This window comes from Schistocerca americana, chromosome 4 (assembly GCF_021461395.2).
Source record: "Schistocerca americana isolate TAMUIC-IGC-003095 chromosome 4, iqSchAmer2.1, whole genome shotgun sequence".
Classification (NCBI taxonomy): domain Eukaryota; kingdom Metazoa; phylum Arthropoda; class Insecta; order Orthoptera; family Acrididae; genus Schistocerca; species Schistocerca americana.
In genome coordinates, this window is record NC_060122.1 from 525,179,406 (window position 1) to 525,200,453 (window position 21,048).

A 21,048-nucleotide genomic window follows, 5' to 3' on the forward strand; every position below is an offset into this window, starting at 1 on the left:
TGTCAGCAAATTTCTCGATGTTTGAGTAGGTGCGATGCCACTATTCGAAGATGTTGATAGGAACTGGTGAACCAAGGCCGAACACAGGGTCAAGAAGGAAGCGGTCGACCTAGAGAGACGACGGAACGGGAGGACCGAGCAATCGTCGGACAGGCACTCAAGGCCTTGGATTCATCGTTATCATCGATCCGACATGCAGCTGGTGCTTCAGTAACCACAAGGACTGTTAACAGGCGGCTCACAGAGAGGGGCCTGAGCTCAGGGCACCTCTGTACATCAACATGCCCGTTTGCAGAGGTGTCGAACACATTCGTCCTGAAATATTATTGAATGGAGTAGAATGCCTTCAGTGACGAGTCTCGCTCTGAACTGAGCCCCGATGACCAGTGAAGACATGCCTGCAGACTCCCTGGATACCAGTCGGATAATAACCTGAGAGTCGCCTGCCATACAGCCCGACAACCAGGACTGATGGTTTGAGGTTCCATGTCATTTCATAGCAGGACCCCGTTGGTTGCCACCCGCTGAAGCCCTACAGCACAGCGGTATGTTGATGATATTCTACGCCCCGTTTTATTACAATTCATGGTAAGCCATTCTGGGCACATATTTCAGGAAGATAACGCCCACCCGCACAGGGCTATAGTTTCTACTGCTTGTCTTCGTGCTTGCCAAACACCATCTTGGCCAGAAAGGTCGCAGGATCTCTCTAGAATTGAGAACGTTCGGAGCATTATGGGCGGGGCCCTCCAACCATGTCAGCACTATGACGATCTAACGCTCAAACTGGGCAGAACTTGGCACGATATCCGTCAGAAGCACCTCTAACAACTCTATCAATCAATGTCAGACCAAATAAGTGCTTGCAAAAGGGCCAGAGGTGGACCAACGCATTACTGACTCGCTCATTTTGTGACGCTCTTTCTGCCGAATAAAGCACCCAGTTTTTCTAAAAATGTAGTAATCTGTTTGTCTATACATGTAGATCATATTTACCGATTTAAGTCCCGTTCACATTTCGGATGATCACTTTTTACTGTTAAGACTGTATATCATACTTATTCTCCTGTCGTTTTCCCTCTTACTACTGCCTTCTTTCTGTGATCATTTTAATTCACTCTTCCCCGCCTAAGCTTTCTCCATTCTTTTCTCCGGCTTCCGCGCATTAATACAGATGTTGAATTACCTTTTTCCGGAATTTATTATCTCGCCTCCAGAAATCGAATATGATCCACAATATTCGTGTATTGGACTACATGAGCGTATTTATGCCCCCCTCCGAAAGAAAGAAATTGGGTGTAAGTATTAGAAAAAGCGCTACCACCATGGAGCTGATTGTCATTTTCCGGTCTGGTATATGTTACGAGGGGACAAAGCATCGGTCATAGACTTGGTATGTGGCTCATTTCACTCATTACTCAAAACCACAGCTACTCCGGACATACTGATCTTCCCATCTTATCTCCAACAGCAACACTAGATTACGTGACGAAGGTACGGCAGAAAATACGTTGAGTGGTCCTCAAAGATTTTAATCATTTCTCTTGGATTGCATTGACGAGAGATATAAGATGGAATTCAACGAGGACCGACGACGCTCTTTGAGCGATAATGGCCTTTAGTGCGCCATGAAGAATATCGTAATCCCTAGAAGGCGTATTTTTTCTTTTTTCCGCTTCAACGTGAAGGAGTTTAATTTCAAGAATTGAGGTTCGAGAAAGGAAAAGAAGAGGAGGAAAAGGGACAAGAATATAGCGTGAGAGGCTAAGCAAGGAAAACATTTTGGAGAGATAGAGGATGGGCTATAAGGGGAGATGGGAGGCCCACAAAAGAAAAAAAAATATAGTCGAGGTCACAAATGCTTTTCTGTGCTTTAGCGCTAGACTCCGAGGTAAGCCAGTTCCAATTATGGTGACAGACGAAATTTTCTCTGCCAACATTTAGTCGGTAAGTGAAGGAGAGACGGTGACGTAAAGTTCCTGGTCGCCAGTCTTTGCGTCGGTCCAGTTCCAAACCTTTGCCGTGTATTATGAATTGAGGGCATGCGACACTGCTAATAGCGATCCGTTCGTCGGATGAGGATTTCAAACTCGGCGGCCTCTTTGGTGATATTCGATAAGAGTAGACTATGCGCAGCATAGTGTTTCATCCTCTTTCTTCTCTCATTTTCATCATACAACACAAACGTAACACCACAGTATACACACATTTGTTACACTCATATGTGTCTTATTGGTCTAAAGAAAGTAATCCAGCAAAACTTGACACAACTTTAATGCTCTTACATGGATTATTTCACAACAAAATAATCTTTCAGTACGTCATACTGATAGGTGGCCTCGTACTAATAATTTGTTCGTGAATTTAACTTGATGTAATCATTGCATTAACATCACATTACCCTCTCAAGCTATGAATATTCAGTTCGTTTTCTCCTCTCCTTCTGGACGATTTCTGCAAATTAAATTAGTGCTAGTCTTCGGACATTTGAATTCTGTTATTACATTTGTATTCTTTGCTTTATGACATCTCATCACTTGAACTGGTTTGGGCAAGGATTTCTTTAAATAGCTTTTTGGAGAGACCCCAAGCCTCACTTGAGTGTGAGTTGATATTGTGATAGGTCCCGAAGAACTGCAGTACTTTCAGTTCGTTGTCAAAGCTAGCCGAACGTAGGTTGGCAACAATGCATAAACATGTCTAGTGTCAGCAGTGAGCGTCTTTTGTGAGTTTGTCACGCAATGACTTTGACAAGCACGTGACAAGATCACAGCATCTGCCAGAGAAGTCCTCACCACAAAGGAAGAGAGAGACATAAAATTATTCCTTTAATTCTGAACACTGATTCGAACTCCATATAAAATTTCGAGTAAACTCGTACCAACTCCGACCAACCGAATAATTAATTAACAATTCATGAAACTAGATCATTGAATTAATAGCACTAAGTTAATTTTCCGAAGTCCACAGACACTACCGAGTTATTGTCTACGTAGAAGACCATCGGTTAGAGGGGACAACGTAATTTTTGCATTCCTCGTTTAATTAATGTACAGAACCCCCAATACTGTGAAATCTAGCTTGCTGTTCTGGCCGCTATTTCAAATCATCGTTGGAGCCATGCGACGGAGGAGGCACACACAGTTCTTCTGCCTTCTGAGAATTCTCGCCAGTTCAGGGCACCCAATGTGAGGGGTCGAACTCTACCACTCTAGGCCGCCAGAGTAGGAGGAACGGTTCCGTCCCTTACCCCTGTTGGGTTGGCTACGATGACCTTTTCGCGTACCGCTGAGGTGCACTGTAGCTCATCCACAGACCCCATTCCGTTGCAGTTTCTAGCAGAGTCAATATCGCGAAGTTCAGTGGACCGCAGTTACCGCCATTTAATGGCTAGTGCTTCCCACTGCCTGGGAACAGCATAGGTTTAGTCATCCGGGAAACACATTGTAAGTAGGCTGGTTAGGTTTTTATTTTGGTAACGCCATGTAGCGCTCTATATGAAAATCACTGACTGTGCTGTGTGCAGTCTGTGGCTGGTTTGCATTGTTGGAATTTGCCATTGTAGTGTTGGGCAGTTGGCTGTTAACAGCGCGTAGCGTTGCGCAGTTGGAGGTGAGCCGCCAGCAGTGGTGGATGTGGGGAGTGAGATGGCGGAGAGAGTAAATTTGTAAGACTGGATGTCATGAGCTGATATATATATTATGACTTTTGAACACTATTAAGGTAAATATATTGATTGTTCTCTATCAAAATCTTTCATTTGCTAACTATGCCTATCAGTAGTTAGTGCCTTCAGTAGTTTGAGTCTTTTATTTAGCTGGCAGTAGTGGCGCTCGCTGTATTGCAGTAGTTTGAGTAACGAAGATTTTTGTGGGGTAAGTGATTCATGAAAGGTATAGGTTATTGTTAGACAGGGCCATTATTTTGTAGGGATTTCTGAAAGTCAGATTGCGTTGTGCTAAAACTATTGTGTGTCAGTTTATTGACGATCAGAATAAGTAAAGAGCGAAATGTCTGAGTGCGTTCAGTTTTGTTCAGCTGTTTGAAAAGCAAATAACGTAAGAGGTTTATTAGCACAGTCATTCATTAATTTTTCTAAGAGGACGTTTCAACTTGTGGTGTTTCTGAAACACTCCGCAATTGCAATGATTGCGATTGCGTCAGTGCTACGACTGTGTCGCAAGATACTAGAGTTGCAGACCGGCATGTAGCGTAGTAAGCTGTTCTGGCCCAGCCCTGTTGGTGTTATCGTGACCATTGGTTAGTATCTCTGGTTATAGCGATACCCGTTATTTCATATCTGCACTCTCTGTGGGAACTGGTCGTCATACTGATGACAGATTTGTGGATGATCTTGTGTACTCTCAGCTTGTCCTACAGCGAGTATTCTCGCCCAGCGGCTACATTCCGTGCGTAACAGTTTATAAATACTTGTAACAGGGCTACCTCTGAATTTATGTGTTTATTTCTCAATACATGTTTCGCCAGATTACCCCGACTTTCATTATCTGTGGCTTCCCTACTGTCCCTTTTGTAAACCAATTTCTTACTAGGCTACGAAACACTAGTACACTGCTGGCCACCGTAAATGCAACGCCCTGAAGGAGGCATCCGAATCAAGTGAAATTTACACCATGGGTTTGCAGCGATGAGATATGCAACTGATTAGAATTTCAGCGCGGACGCACATCACGCGCGCCTGTGGCGCCACCTCATAGCGCCATTTAAGGCTTGGCGATTTCGACGAGTATACGTTCGGCACGTGTGTTTACCTTGTGGTTGTTTCACAAGACGATCAGTTATGCCGCGTAGACAACAGCGAACATCGTTTGATCAAGTATCCGAGTTCGACAGAGGAAGGATAGTGGCTTACCGAGAATGTGGATTATCATACAGAGAAATCGCTAGTCGGATTGGACGAAACCAAACAACTGTAATGCGGATATGTGACCGTTGGATGCAGAAGGGTACGACAGACCGACGTGGTCGATCGCATTCACCTCGGTGCACCACTGCACGTGCTGATAGCCAAATTGAGCGCATGGCAGTGACGGATCGCTCAGTGACATCCCGAACCATAGCACAGCACATTGCGTCTGTAACGCATCATCCAGTGTCTGCGCGTACCATTCGACGCCGTTTACAGCAGAGTGGTCTGTCCGTAAGACGTCCATTGCTTCGTCTACCATTGACGCAGAACCACAGACGTCTCCGTCGCCAATGGTGTGATGACAGACGGATGTGGACGGCAGAATGGAATGACGTTGTCTTTACTGAAGAGGCACGCTTCTGTCTGCAGCACCACGATGGTCGGATTCGAGTGTGGAGACACCGTGGAGAGAGGATGCTGGACAGCTGCATTATGCACCGCCACACTGGTCTTGCACCGGGTATTATGGTATGGGGCGGTATTGGATATTACTCTCGCACGCCTCTAGTACGCATTGCCGGTACTTTAAATAGCCGGCGCTACATATCCGAGGTGCTGGAGTCAGTTGTCCTTCCTTACCTTCAGGACTCGGCCACTGCCATATTTCAACAGGATAATGCGCGACCACACGTGGCACGCATTGTCCAAAGGTTCTTCGTCAATAATCAGATTGAATTGCTTCCCTGGCCGGCTCGCTCTCCGGATCTTTCGCCGATAGAAAACATGTGGTCCATGGTTGCTCAACGAGTGACCCAGATTACATCCCCAGCTGCCACACCAGATGATCTTTGGCAACGTGTGGAAGCTGCTTGGGCTGCTGTACCCCAGGAACACATCCAACGTCTCTTTGACTCAATGCCGAGACGTGTGGCAGCGGTGATCTCCAAGAATGGCGGCTGCTCTGGCTACTGATTCTGGCAGGAACCACATGTCACAGACGTCTGTAAACGTAATCATTTGATACTTGGTCAACATGTTATTTACAAAATAAATTTTGTTGTGCTATCTCTTGTCTTTCTTGGTGTTCCATTTACGGTGGTCAGCAGTGTAGAAGAGACGAAGTCTGACGCCTGGGACAGAAGATACTCAGTTGAATGATCTGATATGGGACAGTATCAGTCTGAGCTCCATCGTTTATAAGCTACAGTTACTCCCACCAAGATCCCAAGCGCTACAGGTTGATTGCGAAACAAATCGTGAGATGTGGAGACTTGTTTTGATTTATAAATATTAACATCGCAGGTAAATCCACGGAGTGCAACAGGCATTTCATTACCTACAATAATAACTGTAATGCTACATACGTTCTCAGTAATGTCAAATCTGTACCGTTGACAGTAGCTCAAAGACCTAGATCCGCCTACTACAGTCTTCGAGTGCTTCTGAATTAGAAGGACCCAGTGAACAGCGAAAGATGGACAAATACAGTAGTGAGGGATCGCCGCGTAATTTCTTTCCTCGTGTGTTTGAAAGCTGTAACACTCTAAAGCAGCACGTTCAGCGCAAAAACCGTTACGACGCAAGGGCGAGGACAGCGAGGAGGAGGAGGAGGAGGAGGAGGAGGAGGGGGGGGGGAGGAGAGGCGGCAGCAGCACAGCAGGATGGCTCATTAGGCAGAGACGCGCCGCTGACGGGCTGGAGGGCCCTCCAGCGCGGCGCCACTTGCCTCCAGCGGGCCTCTCGCAGTCGCTACGCGACGCGACGGCCTCTCCGCCGCCGCCCTGCTTAGTCCGCACATCCTGCTGCCACACACCAGCTGCTGCCACCTCACAGCTAATGGGCCGCAATTTCTCAAAAACCTCGTGGAATGTGTCGCCTACTCATTCCAGTATTCCGCTTAATTACCTCTGCATACTGTAACGTGCATGATGAGGGTACTTCGAACTGCAGGAGGGGTGGTTTCACATCCTGCCTCGGGCATTGATGTGTGTGATGTCCTTAGATTAGTTAGGTTTAAGTAGTTCTAAGTTCTAGGGGACTTATGACCACAGCAGTTGAGTCCCATAGTGCTGAGAGCCATTTGAACCATTTTTTTTGACTGACCTTGGCAACCCACGTTTTCAATAGAGCGCTGTTGTATTGTGTTGCTACAAGCAGGAAAGCGTTCCTGGAGGTTTTGTTCGGTGTTAGTTGTGGTATCAACGTTCGATACCACAATTGTTAGGGGTTGCAGATATCGACCGCGGTCCGTAATAGATATCGCTGGACCCGCGAGTCGTGACTAGAGCCGATCCGCGGATTGTGACAATCTAGCGAGCTCTCGTCCACCCTTGCTCGGGATGCCAACTAGGAATGTAGCGTAGTCTTCAACTGATAGGAAGCAACCTCTAACAAGGCGCTTAGTCAAATATGGCATAAGTAATGCCTCTCTAGATATGTTTTTATTTATATGTGTGCAGCATATGAAGAAGCCTGTAACACAAGTTAAGTTCAATATATATTATTTTTTACCAACGACTACTAATCATTTCAGTCGTTACAGATACAGATTATGGAGCTAGCTCCTTACTAACTTCACTGCCAAACGTGCAATATACACTTCTGGCCATTAAAATTGCTACACCAAGAAGAAATGCAGATGATAAACGGGTATTCATTGGACAAATATATTATACTAGAACTGACATGTGATTACATTTTCACGCAATTTGGGTGCATAGATCCTGAGAAATCAATACCCAGAACAACCACCTCTGGCTGTAATAACGGCCTTGATACGCCTGGGCATTGAGTCAAACAGAGCTTGGATGGCGTGTACAGGTACAGCTGCCCATTCAGCCTCAACAAGATACCACAGTTCATCAAGAGTAGAGATCTGGAGAATGTGCTGGCGAGGGCGGCAGTCGAACATTTTCTGTTTCCCGTACAGGACCTGCAACATGCGGACGTGCATTATTCTGCTGAAATGTATGGTTTCGCAGGAATGGAATGAAGGGTAGAGCCACGGGTCGTAACAAATCTGAAATGTAAAGTCCACTGTTCAAAGTGCCGTCACTGTGAACAAGAGGTGACCAAGACGTGTAACCAATGGCACCCCGTACCATCACGCCGGGTGATAATCCAGTATGGCGATGACGGATACACGCTTCCAATGTGCGTTCACCGCGATGTCGCCAAACACGGATGCGACCATAATGATGCTGTAAACAGAACCTGGATTCATCCGAAAAAATGACGTTTTACCATTTGTGCACCCAGGTTCGTCGTTGAGTACTCCATCGCAGGCGCTCCTGTCTGTGACGCAGCGTCAAGGGTAACCGCAGCCATGGTCTCCGAGCTGATAGTCCATGCTGCTACAAACGTCGTCAAACTGTTCGTGCAGATGGTTGTTGTCTTGCAAACGCCCCCATCTGTTGACTCAGGGATCGCGACGTGGGTGCACGATTCGTTACAGCCATGCGGATACGATGCCTGTCATCTCGACTGCTAGTGATACGAGGCCATTGGGGTCCAGCACGGCGTTCCGTATTACCCTCCTGAACCCACCGATTCCATATTCTGCTAACAGTCATTGGATCTTCACCAACGCCAGCAGCAATGGTGCGATACGATAAACCACAATCGCGATAGGCTACAATCCGACATTTGTCCAAGTCGGAAACGTGATGGTACGCATTTCTCCTCCTTACACGAGGCATCACAACAACGTTTCACCAGCCAACGCCGGTCAACTGCTGATTGAGTATGAGAAATCGATTGGAAACTTTCCTCATGTCAGCACGTTGTAGGTGTCGCCACCGGCGCCAACCTTGTGTGAATGCTCTGAAAAGCTAATCATTTGCATATTACAGCATCTTCTTCCTGTCGGTTAAATTTCGCGTCTGTAGCACGTCATCTTCGTTGTGTAGCAATGTTAATGGCCAGTAGTGTATGTTTCTATTTAGCATTGGCCATCTGTCATCATAACATCTGACGACGAGAATCATAACTTTAGCTGGAAATAAGTTATAAGAGATGGGTACATGATTAAATATTGTACTTTAAATCTACATCGCTTTACGTCTGCATTGGCATACATAATTTCGTTGTTCATGAACTACGAAGCGCACTAATGGAATAAGTTTTGTTAACACGTGTAGGTGCTTCAATTTGGGGAAGTCTGGGATTCCCAATATGGGGCTTTCCAAATTGGGATCGCAACTCATTCGTTGTAACTTCAATTTCGTATATCGGTATGTTTAATGGCATCTGCTTTGTGTGAAATTAAATTTAGATAAACCCTACTTATGTATCTGTAAACACGTTTTCATTTTGCATACTGAATGGCATACAAAGAGTCCCTAAGAATAGTCTAGGTTTCTTTTGTAGATAGCACCTAGAAAACGCTGGGATCCCGAATAAATAAAGGCTGCCAATTCAGCTGTGCGTAGTGAGGAAATTGGGAGCTGCAAAGCATCTCTCATCTTCGGTGTTCCTCAGACAACACTGGAACGCTATGTTGAAGACAAAAAGTGCCCAGATGAATCTATGGACACCAAAATAGAAAGGAAACCTATTTTTCCTCGACAAGTGAAAGAGGACTTGAAGAAGCGCTGCAACCAAATGGAACAGCGACTCTATGATCTCTCTAGAAAAGACGTCCGAAGACAAGCCTATCCGCTTGCTGAAAAAATAGCATTGAACACTCATTTTCGAAAGAAAAACGGTAAGCTGGTAAAAAAATTGTTACGCAGCTTCCTAAAAAGGAATCCCGAACTCTCTGTTAGATCTCCCAAGGACTTTCATTCGCCAGAGCTAGGGATTTCACAGACAAAGTTGTCAGCAAGTTTATGAGCTGGTCTTATCTTCAGTCAAGAGCAACCCAAGCAGACTGCTTAACTGTGGCGAAAGTGGTATCACAGTTTTGCAGCACAAGCACACTAAAATTGCTGCAATGAAGAGGAAAAAGCAAATCGCTTCTGTACAGGCTACTGAAAGGGATGCACTCATTACTGAAGCGACATGCATGAGCCCTTCGGCTTCATACCGCCTCTGATGATCTTCCCACGGAAGAATATGAAGATGGAATTGATGGATGGTACTTGTCTAGGTTCCATTTATGCGTGCCATACATCAGGGTGGATTCAAAGAGGCACTTTTACACAATGGTTTCGCCACTTTTTGCTCCATGTAAAACCAACGAAACATGATACTATGGTTCTCGTCGTGGAGTCACGCTTTCTCCATGTCAGAAATACTGGCGTGATTAATTGTGTCTCCGCCTCCTCATAGTGAGCCGGCCAATGTGGCCGAGCGGTTCTAGCGCTTCAGTCTGGAAGCGCGCGACCGCTACGGTCGCAGATTCGAATCCTGCCTCGGGCATGGATGTTTTGACGTCCTTAGGTTAGTTACATTTAAGTAGTTCTAAGTTCTAGGGGACTGATGACCTCAGATGTTAAGTCCCATAGTGCTCAGAGCCATTTGAACCATTTTGAACCACCTCATAGTGACCATACAATGCAGCTATTGGACGTTTCGTTTATAGAGGCCACTTAAGACATTTCACGCTGAGGAGAATGAGAGCTAGATCAAGTACCAGATTGGTCGTGTTGTAACTGTGCACCAAGTGAGGGACACTTTTCGAAAATCTTACGTAAAGGCAGCGTCAGTAGAAATAGCAGCAAACGGTTTCTGAGATGTAGGCCTTTCTCATGTATCCGTTAAAATTTCCGATACCACGAATTTGCTGTTGTAGGAGAACAGGCTGATCCTCGTGAGAATAGTCCATCTGCAAAAGAGGATCCACAAGAAAGAACTTCATGGGGCTCTCAAAAAATGCCGTTCCTTAAACACTGGAATCTGAAGAAAATGCTGCTCCTCAAACTCCAAGATCCAGATTTGTCATGGCAACTGATATCAGCCCTCTTCCAAAAACTGGAAGCCATATAGGTTCCAGACGATCCTGTACTTGTAGCGTTCAGCTGTTCAGTTACTCGACTCAACGCAAAGGGTGGTAACGTCGAAGTGAGTAGGGAATGCAGGACTGGGAAGCGGGGAGCATCAAACCAGGCATCCTTAAGTGGCAAACGGACAGGTGAGGAATCACTGAATCTTCATTGGAGTACGAAGCAGATGAAATGAACTATCTGATGAAAGCGAAAATAGCGACGTCGATGAAGATGCGGACTGAATCTATTGTGCAAGGTTCTTCTCAGACAATCGTAATGGTGAGAACTGGATTTGGCGCTCAAAATGCATGAAATGGACACATACAGCAAGAGCTGGCTCTAGAACCAAGAGATACGTTTGTGATAGATGTCGTTGAAGGTGCTACAGGTGCCAAATATCTGATTATTTGGTTTATATATAATAGTCATAAGAACTCCCCAAATTAGAAATCCATTTTCAAGAGAGACTGTTATGCAACATGAGTTGTTTTGTACCACATGTAATGTAAATGTATAACATGAGCGGAAATTGAACATGCATCGACTTTCTAACTTTTTAAATAAAGTATATTTAATGTTTGTGCTAACATAAATGATATTAATTTTTTTCTGTAACCCTCCTTTAAAAACCTCCTCAAATTAGACGACTTTCCCTTACACTATCAGATCAAAGGTATCCGGACACCGCTATGTAATGCGGAATTGACCATTAGATGTCACATATTTACGTATTCAATGGTAAGCCACAGTGTGAAGGGCCGGCTGCGGTGGCCGAGGGCTTCTAGGCGCTTCAGTCCTGAACCACGCGCCTGCTACGGTCGCAGGTTTGAATCCTGCCTCGGGCATGGATGTGTGTGATGTCCTTAGGTTAGTTAGGTTTAAGTAGTTCCAAGTTCTAGGGGACTGATGACCTCAGATTTTAAGTCCCATAGTGCTCAAAGCCATTTGAACCATTTGACAGTGCGAAGAGCGATGCCACTGAACGGTGGACGACTGAAAACGGGTGAAGAATCACGTTATACCCTATGACAGTCCGATGGAAGCGTTTGGGTCTGACTGGCTGGAGGACGTTACTTACCATCATGTGTAGTGACATCAGTAAAGTACTGAGGAGGTGGTGTTGCAGTATGGCGTTTATTCTAGTCGCTTGGGTGCAGTCCTCTTATTGCTATTAAGAAATCGCTAAATGAGGGAGGATATGTACACGTTTTGCAAAAATGAGTACAGCATACAGGAGAGCAGGCATTCACAATCATTGGTGATCCGCGGCCTGATTCAGGTCGCTACTTAAGCTCAGGGGCCACCTCGTGACGTGACGCGACAACAGCGCTCCTTGCGCGTGAATTCAAAACTAAGAGTCTGTGAAGTTAATGTTAATGGGGTAACGCACCGATAGGAATGACATCCCTTTCCCAAAATACCATGTCAATAAACTATGCCCTAAACCCCGAGTTTTTGAGAGTATATTCAACATATGACCCCATGTTCATATGTTCATATTTATTTACACGTCGATGTTTTGGAATAGGTGCCTTAAAAACTTCCGTTGAAAAATTATGCTGCACCATGAGTAAGGAAACAATGTCCTAGATACGTAAATAAATGTAAACATATCAGTATGGGATGCCAGACACCTTGATACGCAATTATGGAAAAATGGGCGCCTATAACTGCTAACAGTTACAGTATTCTGAAGTGTTAACAGTAGGCCAAGATTATTTAGTAGTAGCAATATGAGAAAGAATTGGAAAACAAAATTCGTCAATGAGACAGGCAATCCCAGTCGACAAGCAATTAGCAGCAATTATGCGATTTTTGGCGACAAGCAGCACGTTCGAGTGTTACGCAAATCCAGCGGCGGCGAAATGGCATTACGCATCCGCAGCGCAAGGAGAACTTTCACTGGACTCCGTCATGAGCTGCAAATCCGAGATAAGCTGATCCTCGGTGGAAATACTAGAACATGTATCCTGCTCGGAGTTCAATGCGAGCTCCTCGCTTTCTCTTTAACTTCTCTGGTTTTGGTTGGCTCCTGAAGAAGAATAAACTGCTATCCCTCCACAGATATTCGCACACTTTTCTGAACGTCCCCGGAAGACGTCAAGCCGTCATAACGTGTAAAGGTGTCCGTTAAGAGGTTTCCAGATACTTTTGATCAGATAGCGTATGTGGGTTTCTTCTCGTTCGATTCGCTTGTAAGTGAAGTGGGAAGACCGTCTGCTTAGTTTCCATCTTGTTCTTGTCATTAGTTGTTTCCGCCGGCCGCTGTGGCCGAGCGGTTCTAGGCGCTTCAGTCCGGAACCGCGCTGCTGCAACGGTCGCAGGTTCGAATCCTGCCTCGGGCATAGATGTGTGTGATGTCCTTAGTTTAGCTAGGTTTAAGTAGTTCTAAGTTCTAGGGTACTGATGACCTCAGCTGTCAAGCCCCATAGTGTTCAGAGCCGTTTGTTTTCGCAGTATCTATGGGAGCAATTCGTGGGGTGTTGTATATTCTTTAATTCCTCACACTGGTTTTTGTAACTTTGTATGTTTCCTTTTGCGGAATACATAGCGTCTTCGTTCAAGCATCTGTGAGATTATTATTATTATTGTTTGCAACGTTATCCAGAGTGCTAAACGACATTGTGATCATTAGTACTGCCTTCGTTGCGTACGTTCAGTATCCCTTGTTATTCCTATATTATATAGGTACCGCACACTTGTTCAGTATTGTAGGATGGGCCACGCGTTTTGTAGATACTCTACTTTGTGGCTGACTGCATTTTCCAAGTAAGCTACCAATGAATCCAGGTCTACGGCTTGTGTCACTTGCGACTGAGCCCACGTGATCATCTTGTTTCATATCCCCACTGGCTCCAGTTGTGATTAACTGACATTACACACTGAAGCTCCAAAGAAATTGGTATAGACATTGGTATTCAAATACAGAGAGATGCAAACAGGTAGAATACCGCTCTGCCGTCGGCAACGCTTCTATAAGAAACAAGTGTCTGCCGTAGTTGTTAGATCGGTTACTGCTGCTACAATGGCAGCTTATCAAATTTTAAGTGAGTTTGAACGTGATGTTATAGTCGGCGCACCAGCGATAGGACATCGCATCTCCTAGGTAGCGATGAAATGGGGTTTTCCCGTACGACCACGTGTACCGTGGATATCAGGAATCCGGTAAAACATCAAATCTCCCACATTGCTGCGCCGGAAAAATATCCTGCTAGAACCGGACCAACGATTACAACTGAAGAGAATAGTTCAATGTGTCAAAAGTGCAACCCTTCCGCAAACTGCTGCAGATTTCAATGCTGGGCTATCAAGCGTCAGTGTGCGAACCATTCAACCATACAGCATCGACATGGGCTTTCGGAGCCGATGGTCCACTCGAGTACCTTGATGACTGCACGTCACATAGCTTTACGCCTCACCTAGGCTCGCCAACACCGATGTTGGTCTGTTCAACACAGGAAACATGTTCCTTGGACGGTTGAGTCTCGTTTCAGATTGTATCGAGCAGATGGGCCTGTATTGGTATGGAGACAACCTCATGAATCCATGGACCTTGCATATCAGCAAGGGACTGTTGAAGCTGGTGGAGGCTCTGTAGTGCTGTGGGGTGTGTGCAGTTGAAGTGATATGGGACCCTGGATACGCCAAGGTACGACTCTGACAGGTGAAACTTACGTAAGCATCCTGTCTGATCGCCTGCATCGATTCATGTCCATTGCTCATTCCGACGGACTTGGACAATTCCAACAGGACAATGGAACACACCCACACGTCACAGAATTGTTACAGAGTGACTCCCGAAACACTCTTCTGAGTTTAAAAACTGCCGCTGGCCACCAAACTCCCCAGACATGAACATTATAGAGTATATCTGGAATGCCTTGCAACGTGCTGTTCAGAAGAGATCTTCAGCCCCTCGTACTCTTACCGATTTAAGGACAGCCCTGCAGGATTGATGGTGTCAGTTCCCTCCAGCTCTACTTAAGACATTAGTCGAGTCCATTCCACGTCGTGTTACGGCACTTCTGCGTTCTCGCGAGGGCCCTACACAATATTAGGCAGGTGTACCAGTTTCTTTGGGTCTTCAATGTGTTTGACTCGACTGATTCCAGTTGTGACTCACTGATATTATAGATGAAGGATACTATGCTTTTACGTCATGTGAAGAGCACAACTTTTCATTTTTGAACATTTAAAACAATGTAGGTCAGTGGCAGTTTGAATAAAATGCCCAAACAGGATATTATTTAAACATTCAGAACATGTTGCCAATGTTTGTAGGAATTTGAAATATTATCAAGATTTGAGTGGATATTCATGAAACTGATTCTTTTAGGTCTTAGTTATTAAAGGACAATTAGCAAAAGCTGTCTGGCTACTCTTAATACTGCAAGCCATATCATTAATGCAGAACCTGAAGAATGAAGATCCTGGGGACGTATGCAGTTGCTACGGAATCTATCCACTTTTCTTGATCCATGGCTTTCTGGATGGCACGGGAGAAGTCCGCGAATTCGGAGAAGCAGCTCACCGTTTGCTTACGTTCTTCGTGAAGTCGCATTTATTTCCCTCCATTATCGTGGACATATTCAGTTAAGAGATCGCTGAATTTGTTTTTCTGTTTTACTCGTATTCTCTGCTAACCGTTATTATGAAGAATTCTGCGTTAACTTTTTTCGTGTTGTGTGTCTTAGGCTGCGACGGGGAACCAATCCAGTACCGCTTTGCAGGTTGGTCGGTGTACCAGATCAAACGTGCCATTAGTCGAGAGCCCGTGCTAGAACTGGGTTTGGGCCAGTAACTAGTGGGCTACGCGTTAAGGCATATGAACACTTCTAAATACGACGTAAGGTGACCACATGCTCGGAGACACCGTTTGCCACCTCACATTTTCGTTAGTGGACAAATGGTGGCTTGCGGAGTATAAATGTAGATGTAGAATTATTAAAAGTCCTTACATGTAAAAGAATGCAGGAATTCTCCGCTGATTTCAGTACCATTATGATGTAACACTTTGGTTATAAAACTACCGTAAAGAAAAAATAATTGCCCAGAGGAGTATTGCACTTTCCTGGCAATCACGGGAAAGTAGCATGATTTGTTGGTGTCAAATCCCGCGTGCTGTCCATGTGATCATAACACGTGGTGATAAGTAGTAAGATCAGAACTGATGCCTGTATACTCGCTTGAAACTCGCGAGCGGGTCCCGCAAAGCCATCTCTGAACGTGCCGCCTGCGAACGCCCGGAGACTCAACTCGGCAGTCTTCGCACATGACACTGTTGTCGCGCACATGTCGGCTATACACGAGTTCGTGAATATAATCGACAGCTCGCGGCATGGTCACTTTATGAACAACTGGTGGGGATGTCGAGTACTGTTTAACACTGCATTGATGGATCGTGTAGCAGTTAATAATATTGTTCTGTATATACGTACACAAACACGCACGCACACACACACACACACACACACACACACACACACATGGTGTTGGGAGTATAAGTACAGATATTTCTAAAGATGACTGAGGGCAGCGTACTGAACAACATTTGCAGACTACCAATTACAAGTAATATTATTTACGTTGGGTAGTATCTGCAGTACGTACGGCACAAGCAACCCATTCTCGTTTATTTTTCCCAGGGCAGCAGGTCAGGTATTGCAATGAGGACATATGGTCGCAAAACGGGTAGTCTATACTGATAGTCGACCGAGCAGAAAACATCAGGTAATAAATTATGCGACATGTTTGCGGGAAGAGAGTTAGATGCAGAGAAGAAACAACTAACTAACTGAAGTGAGTACATGTTGAGGCACCAATCATTACAGTATCTGTACCTACACTGATGACACCCTGTGTGTGTGTGTGTGTGTGTGTGTGTGTGTGTGTGTGTGTGTGTGTGTGTGTGTAAGAACACGCTGTTGGTCAGAAACAGTCTGAAAATCGTGCGAGGGTGTTGCAGTGTGGGCTGTGCTGAGGATGTTAGGAAAAATCATCGATACGTGCGCTATTTCCGAGTTAAATGGCACTGAAGTTAGAAATCAAGCCATTGCTCACTGTAATGCAAGTGGACCGGCAGATACAATTGATGCGAGTTTCCTCATAGCGTAGATGATAGCGGACGAGACTGTTCAGCCTTTTGCTCGGGTCCTGTCCTACTACTATCCCATGTCCAAATTTTGTATTGCTGTATTATTCGGTTTAGGAAACCAAAAGAAGAACAAATTTGACGTCGCCCTCTCTTTGCGCTCGCTACGACTTGACTGGCTAAGTTCAATACTAATTAAATCGGAAATGTGCAACGTACATAACTGCACATATTTGCTATTCAACAGTTGGGGCACTGTTCGCTACTTAATCTTATCCACCACTGCAAGGTCGTACCTAATCGGATGGGAAGGGGAAGAGTCGGTGTTTGTCCTGAAACTAAAAACCGTACACAAAGCAACAATGGCATCTGCTTTAATTGTCTTGAGGGCAAAAACTGCATAAAAAGCAACAATGATATCGATTTTTAATTTTCGCGATTCTCAAAATCCCTATAAAAAGCAACAATGGCATTGGTTTTTAATTGTTCTGAGGCCAAAACGCGTATAAAAAGTAACAACGAAATCGGTTTTTGTTTGTCGTAAGACGGCTGATGATTCTAGCAGTTCCAAGAGGCTATGCAGCAGCAGTAGCTTCTCTGGCTGTGCAGACGAACATCTTCTTGCATAAAAATGGTAATACACACAAAGGGTTGAAACGTTGCTGACGTACAAAGGACTCCCATAGCGTTTTCCAGTGACGGTACGGGTAACATGACCCGCAGGTGTGGTATCCATAGCTACGATGCCACGGCGTAAGTTAAGTTGGCACTACTACGAGACACCGACGACAGCCCCTCTAGCAGGCGCTGTTGAGATCTACGAGCTCCGCTGCAGATTCAGCCCATTTTGATCAAGAGCAGACGGCCGGGACACTTCGCTTCAGCTTCGCACCTCAGGACAAAGTTATGTTTTACTCTTGCTGCTAAAGTAAAGGTGATTTTAATTCACACTGCAGTACCGAGAGATTTTCACCTTTTCCTGGTCCTACCCACGCGCCCTTCCAGGCGGGATACCAAACAGGTCCCCTCCTCGAAAAAATGCGGCCCTACAGTAAACACTGCACTATGTAGTTCCGTTCGGAGAATACAGCGGTAACGGTTGACGTGCGTTCGGATTTTCCGTTGCCCGCATTCTGCAGTTCTGCTTGTTGACATAACCTTGGAGATGCAAATGGGCTTAATCTGTCCACAGGACGTTCCGTGATCATTCACTGTGCACTTCAATGCGCACAAGAAATACGAGAGCAAAGATTTGTCCTACTGAGAGGTCAGCATGAAGCAACTCCTGAACATGGGTAATTTTGTACGAATAGCAGTGCAGTATATTTCGTAGAATTTCATGTACCATGCTCACAAGCATGTTCAGAGTTCGGGCAATTCCCCACTCACTGCATTTTCACGCACCGTCGCTGGATCCCTTCTGCAGTGCTGTGGCCACATCTTCAACTGACGTCAGATCATTTGTTTTCCTCCCTCTGCCGCACTGCTCTTCTAAAGAACCTGTCTTTTTGAATTTAGTAATCATTTTCTCCAGACCCTTGACAGACTTCGGACCATTGCCTTTTTTCGTACTCTTTGGTGTTAGGAGCTTCTGCAGAGCTAGCGGTGCACAGTGATCATTCTTGTAAAAGAGCTTTACCAGCACTGCACGCTTCTGCATTGAGTCAGTCATTCCGAGAGTCTCTGGCACAAACTGGAGAACAGCCGCGTACACTGCTTCTTTTATGTTCTACCGCTTACAGCGGCATCCATTGGCAAAACTTTCGTAAATTTTCTTTTTGTTTCCGTAACGTTTTTTTTTTACAGCGCTCCGAAACTGAAACTTTAACTGTAATCACCCTATATACATATGCCGACGTTATTACTAAATGCATCCAACCTGGACCAACGTCCTATTATTCTTTTCTTGGCTGCCGAAGGCAAAGACCGATAGGCATCCATCGGATAATAAAGAAGTGTGTATGGGACAGTATGTCTGTCGCAAACCACCGTTGTGGAATGGTGCACTACAACGGATGATGCCGTTTCTTGACAATACACCTCTGAACATCGCAAATGCGAAACGCAGAAGTCACAACAACTCGAGTGGGAGACACTCGAGAACATGACCTGCAGTCGTGATCTCTTCTCATAGGATTACCACCCCTTCGGTCCCAAGAAAAGGCGTTGAAGGGCGGTTGATTCCTGTCAGACGAAAATGTTCAGCAGGCAGTTACGGACTTCTTGACCCAGGATATCCTCAACTTGGTTCGTCAGTGTGATGCTTGCCCCATTGCTCTCGAAGATTTTGCCTGATTGGCGTACTGCTTCTGGAAACTTTTTGATCACGCCTCATAAGATACTCGTGGTCTATTAAGCCAGGGAAGGACCTCAAAATGGCCTACAAAAAGTACCTAAGATGCAGCACACGTGCGCCGAACGAGATTTGTAATATCTTCTCACTCTCTTACTCCTCCGGCTTCGTGGTACATTTACATATAGTAAAATTGACATTTCTGGTAATTTTACCTCACGATTTTGTGAACTTTAACTGCGTAAAATTAGCAATTAAAAAGTTTTGTTTCTCAGGAATTCTTGCGATGAGGCTAGTGCGCTTGTAAAGACTAAATTTAGATGGTATTCAAAGTGTAATTAGCTTTTGCGTAACGTGTTAAAAAGTTTTTTCCTCTCCTAACCGTCACAGGAAAGTTTATCTTAGTAACGTCAACGAAAGCTCTGCATTGCTACACTTACAGCAGAAGATAGGGCACTCACTTCTGTGCATCACTGTTTTGCGCTCCTGCAGTCTTCAATAAGAAGAAACCAGCCGACGAGCAGGAAGTGACCACAGCACTCCCTGTTCTCCGACTCGATACCCGCAAACCTACAGCGGGAAGGAAGCAAGTGAGTATAGCACTGACGTGACAGTGGCGCAATATACACTGAGCAGCCAAAGAAGCTGGTAAACCTGCCCTAATATCGTGTAGGGCCCCCGCGAGCACGCAGAACAGTCGCATTTCACATATCGTTGAGAACACAAAAACGTGATGTTTTCTATGCCTATCACATCTTAAACTATGCGTAACTCGTCCTGAGACATCGCCTATGAATAAGGTGAAATTAAGCGTTAAGGATGTTGGACTGTATGTGCCATATATTGCTGCGACTCTCATCCTTTACTCACTGAGCCTGGACAGTTTGAAGGCGTCTGCAGTGTTGATGACGTCGACAAAAGCCTGCAGCTCGAAACGCTTGCCATCCTTCTGGTTGTGGTTCAGCATGGCGAACTTGAAGGCCGCCTGGACCTCGTCCGTGCCCTGCTCGAAAATGGCTCCTGAAACACAGAAGAAAAGATACATGCGATGAGGCTACACCTGGAAGGACGTAGTTGCTTCGCCGAGCGGTAGGAACCGCATTCAGTCCCTCACAAAAGAATCAAATAATCTACACCATCGCAAAACGAGCTTATGTGGAAAAAGGAAAGAAGCTTTCCCGTTATCTGTCTTCGCCACGGGAACATCATTTAATCATTGTTGACAAGTGTAACACTGACAACTAGTAACATCCACGATCTTTTAGTCAACCGATGCCGATAATTCTAGGTCAGTAGCAGTGGCACAACAGGGAGGAGTACACGCTTCTGTCCTGGATACTTTATGCATTATAGAAGCTTGTGTTACCATGCAGACCCCGGTTCGAAACGATGAAACCAACAATATAAGGAAACATATTTTCACCCAGTGCTCTATTTACACCTTTGTAGTTCTCTACAGCATAACAATGTTAATTTTCATGTTGTGTTCACTTCTGTATCAATAAGGATTCTCAAATGAGGCGATATTCTCCATAAGTGGCAAATAGGAGCCTCAAAACAGGCAAAAAATATAACTTTAGCTATCTAATTGTATCAAATACGGGTGATCTTCCTTGTATCCTGTTGTTATACTTAAAAAGTTGGTTGTCTGTCGCCTCTGCTTGAGAGCACAGTGTGCTCTTGACTGGCGTTATGATATGACATTGCTGTATGTATGTTGGTTTTTATTACATCTGCATACTGCGAGGTCGTTATCCAAATTATCATGAAACAACACACAACAAAGTTATAACAAAAGAGAAAATCTACACAACTGTCTACAGTCAGTAAACAAATGTAACATCGTACAAAATGAGCGAGTTCAATG

General features: G+C 45.1%; 1 protein-coding gene across 1 annotated transcript in view; it reads right to left on the bottom strand.

Annotated features, from left to right (window-relative positions):
• LOC124612890 (glutamate receptor 1-like) overlaps positions 1 to 21,048 on the bottom strand; it is a 398,257-nt gene that overhangs the window by 176,078 nt on the left and 201,131 nt on the right. Inside the window, exon 2 of the mRNA XM_047141343.1 lies at positions 20,052 to 20,201. Within this exon, the coding sequence (XP_046997299.1) occupies positions 20,052 to 20,201 (150 nt within the window). The remainder of the gene's footprint in view (positions 1 to 20,051; positions 20,202 to 21,048) is intronic.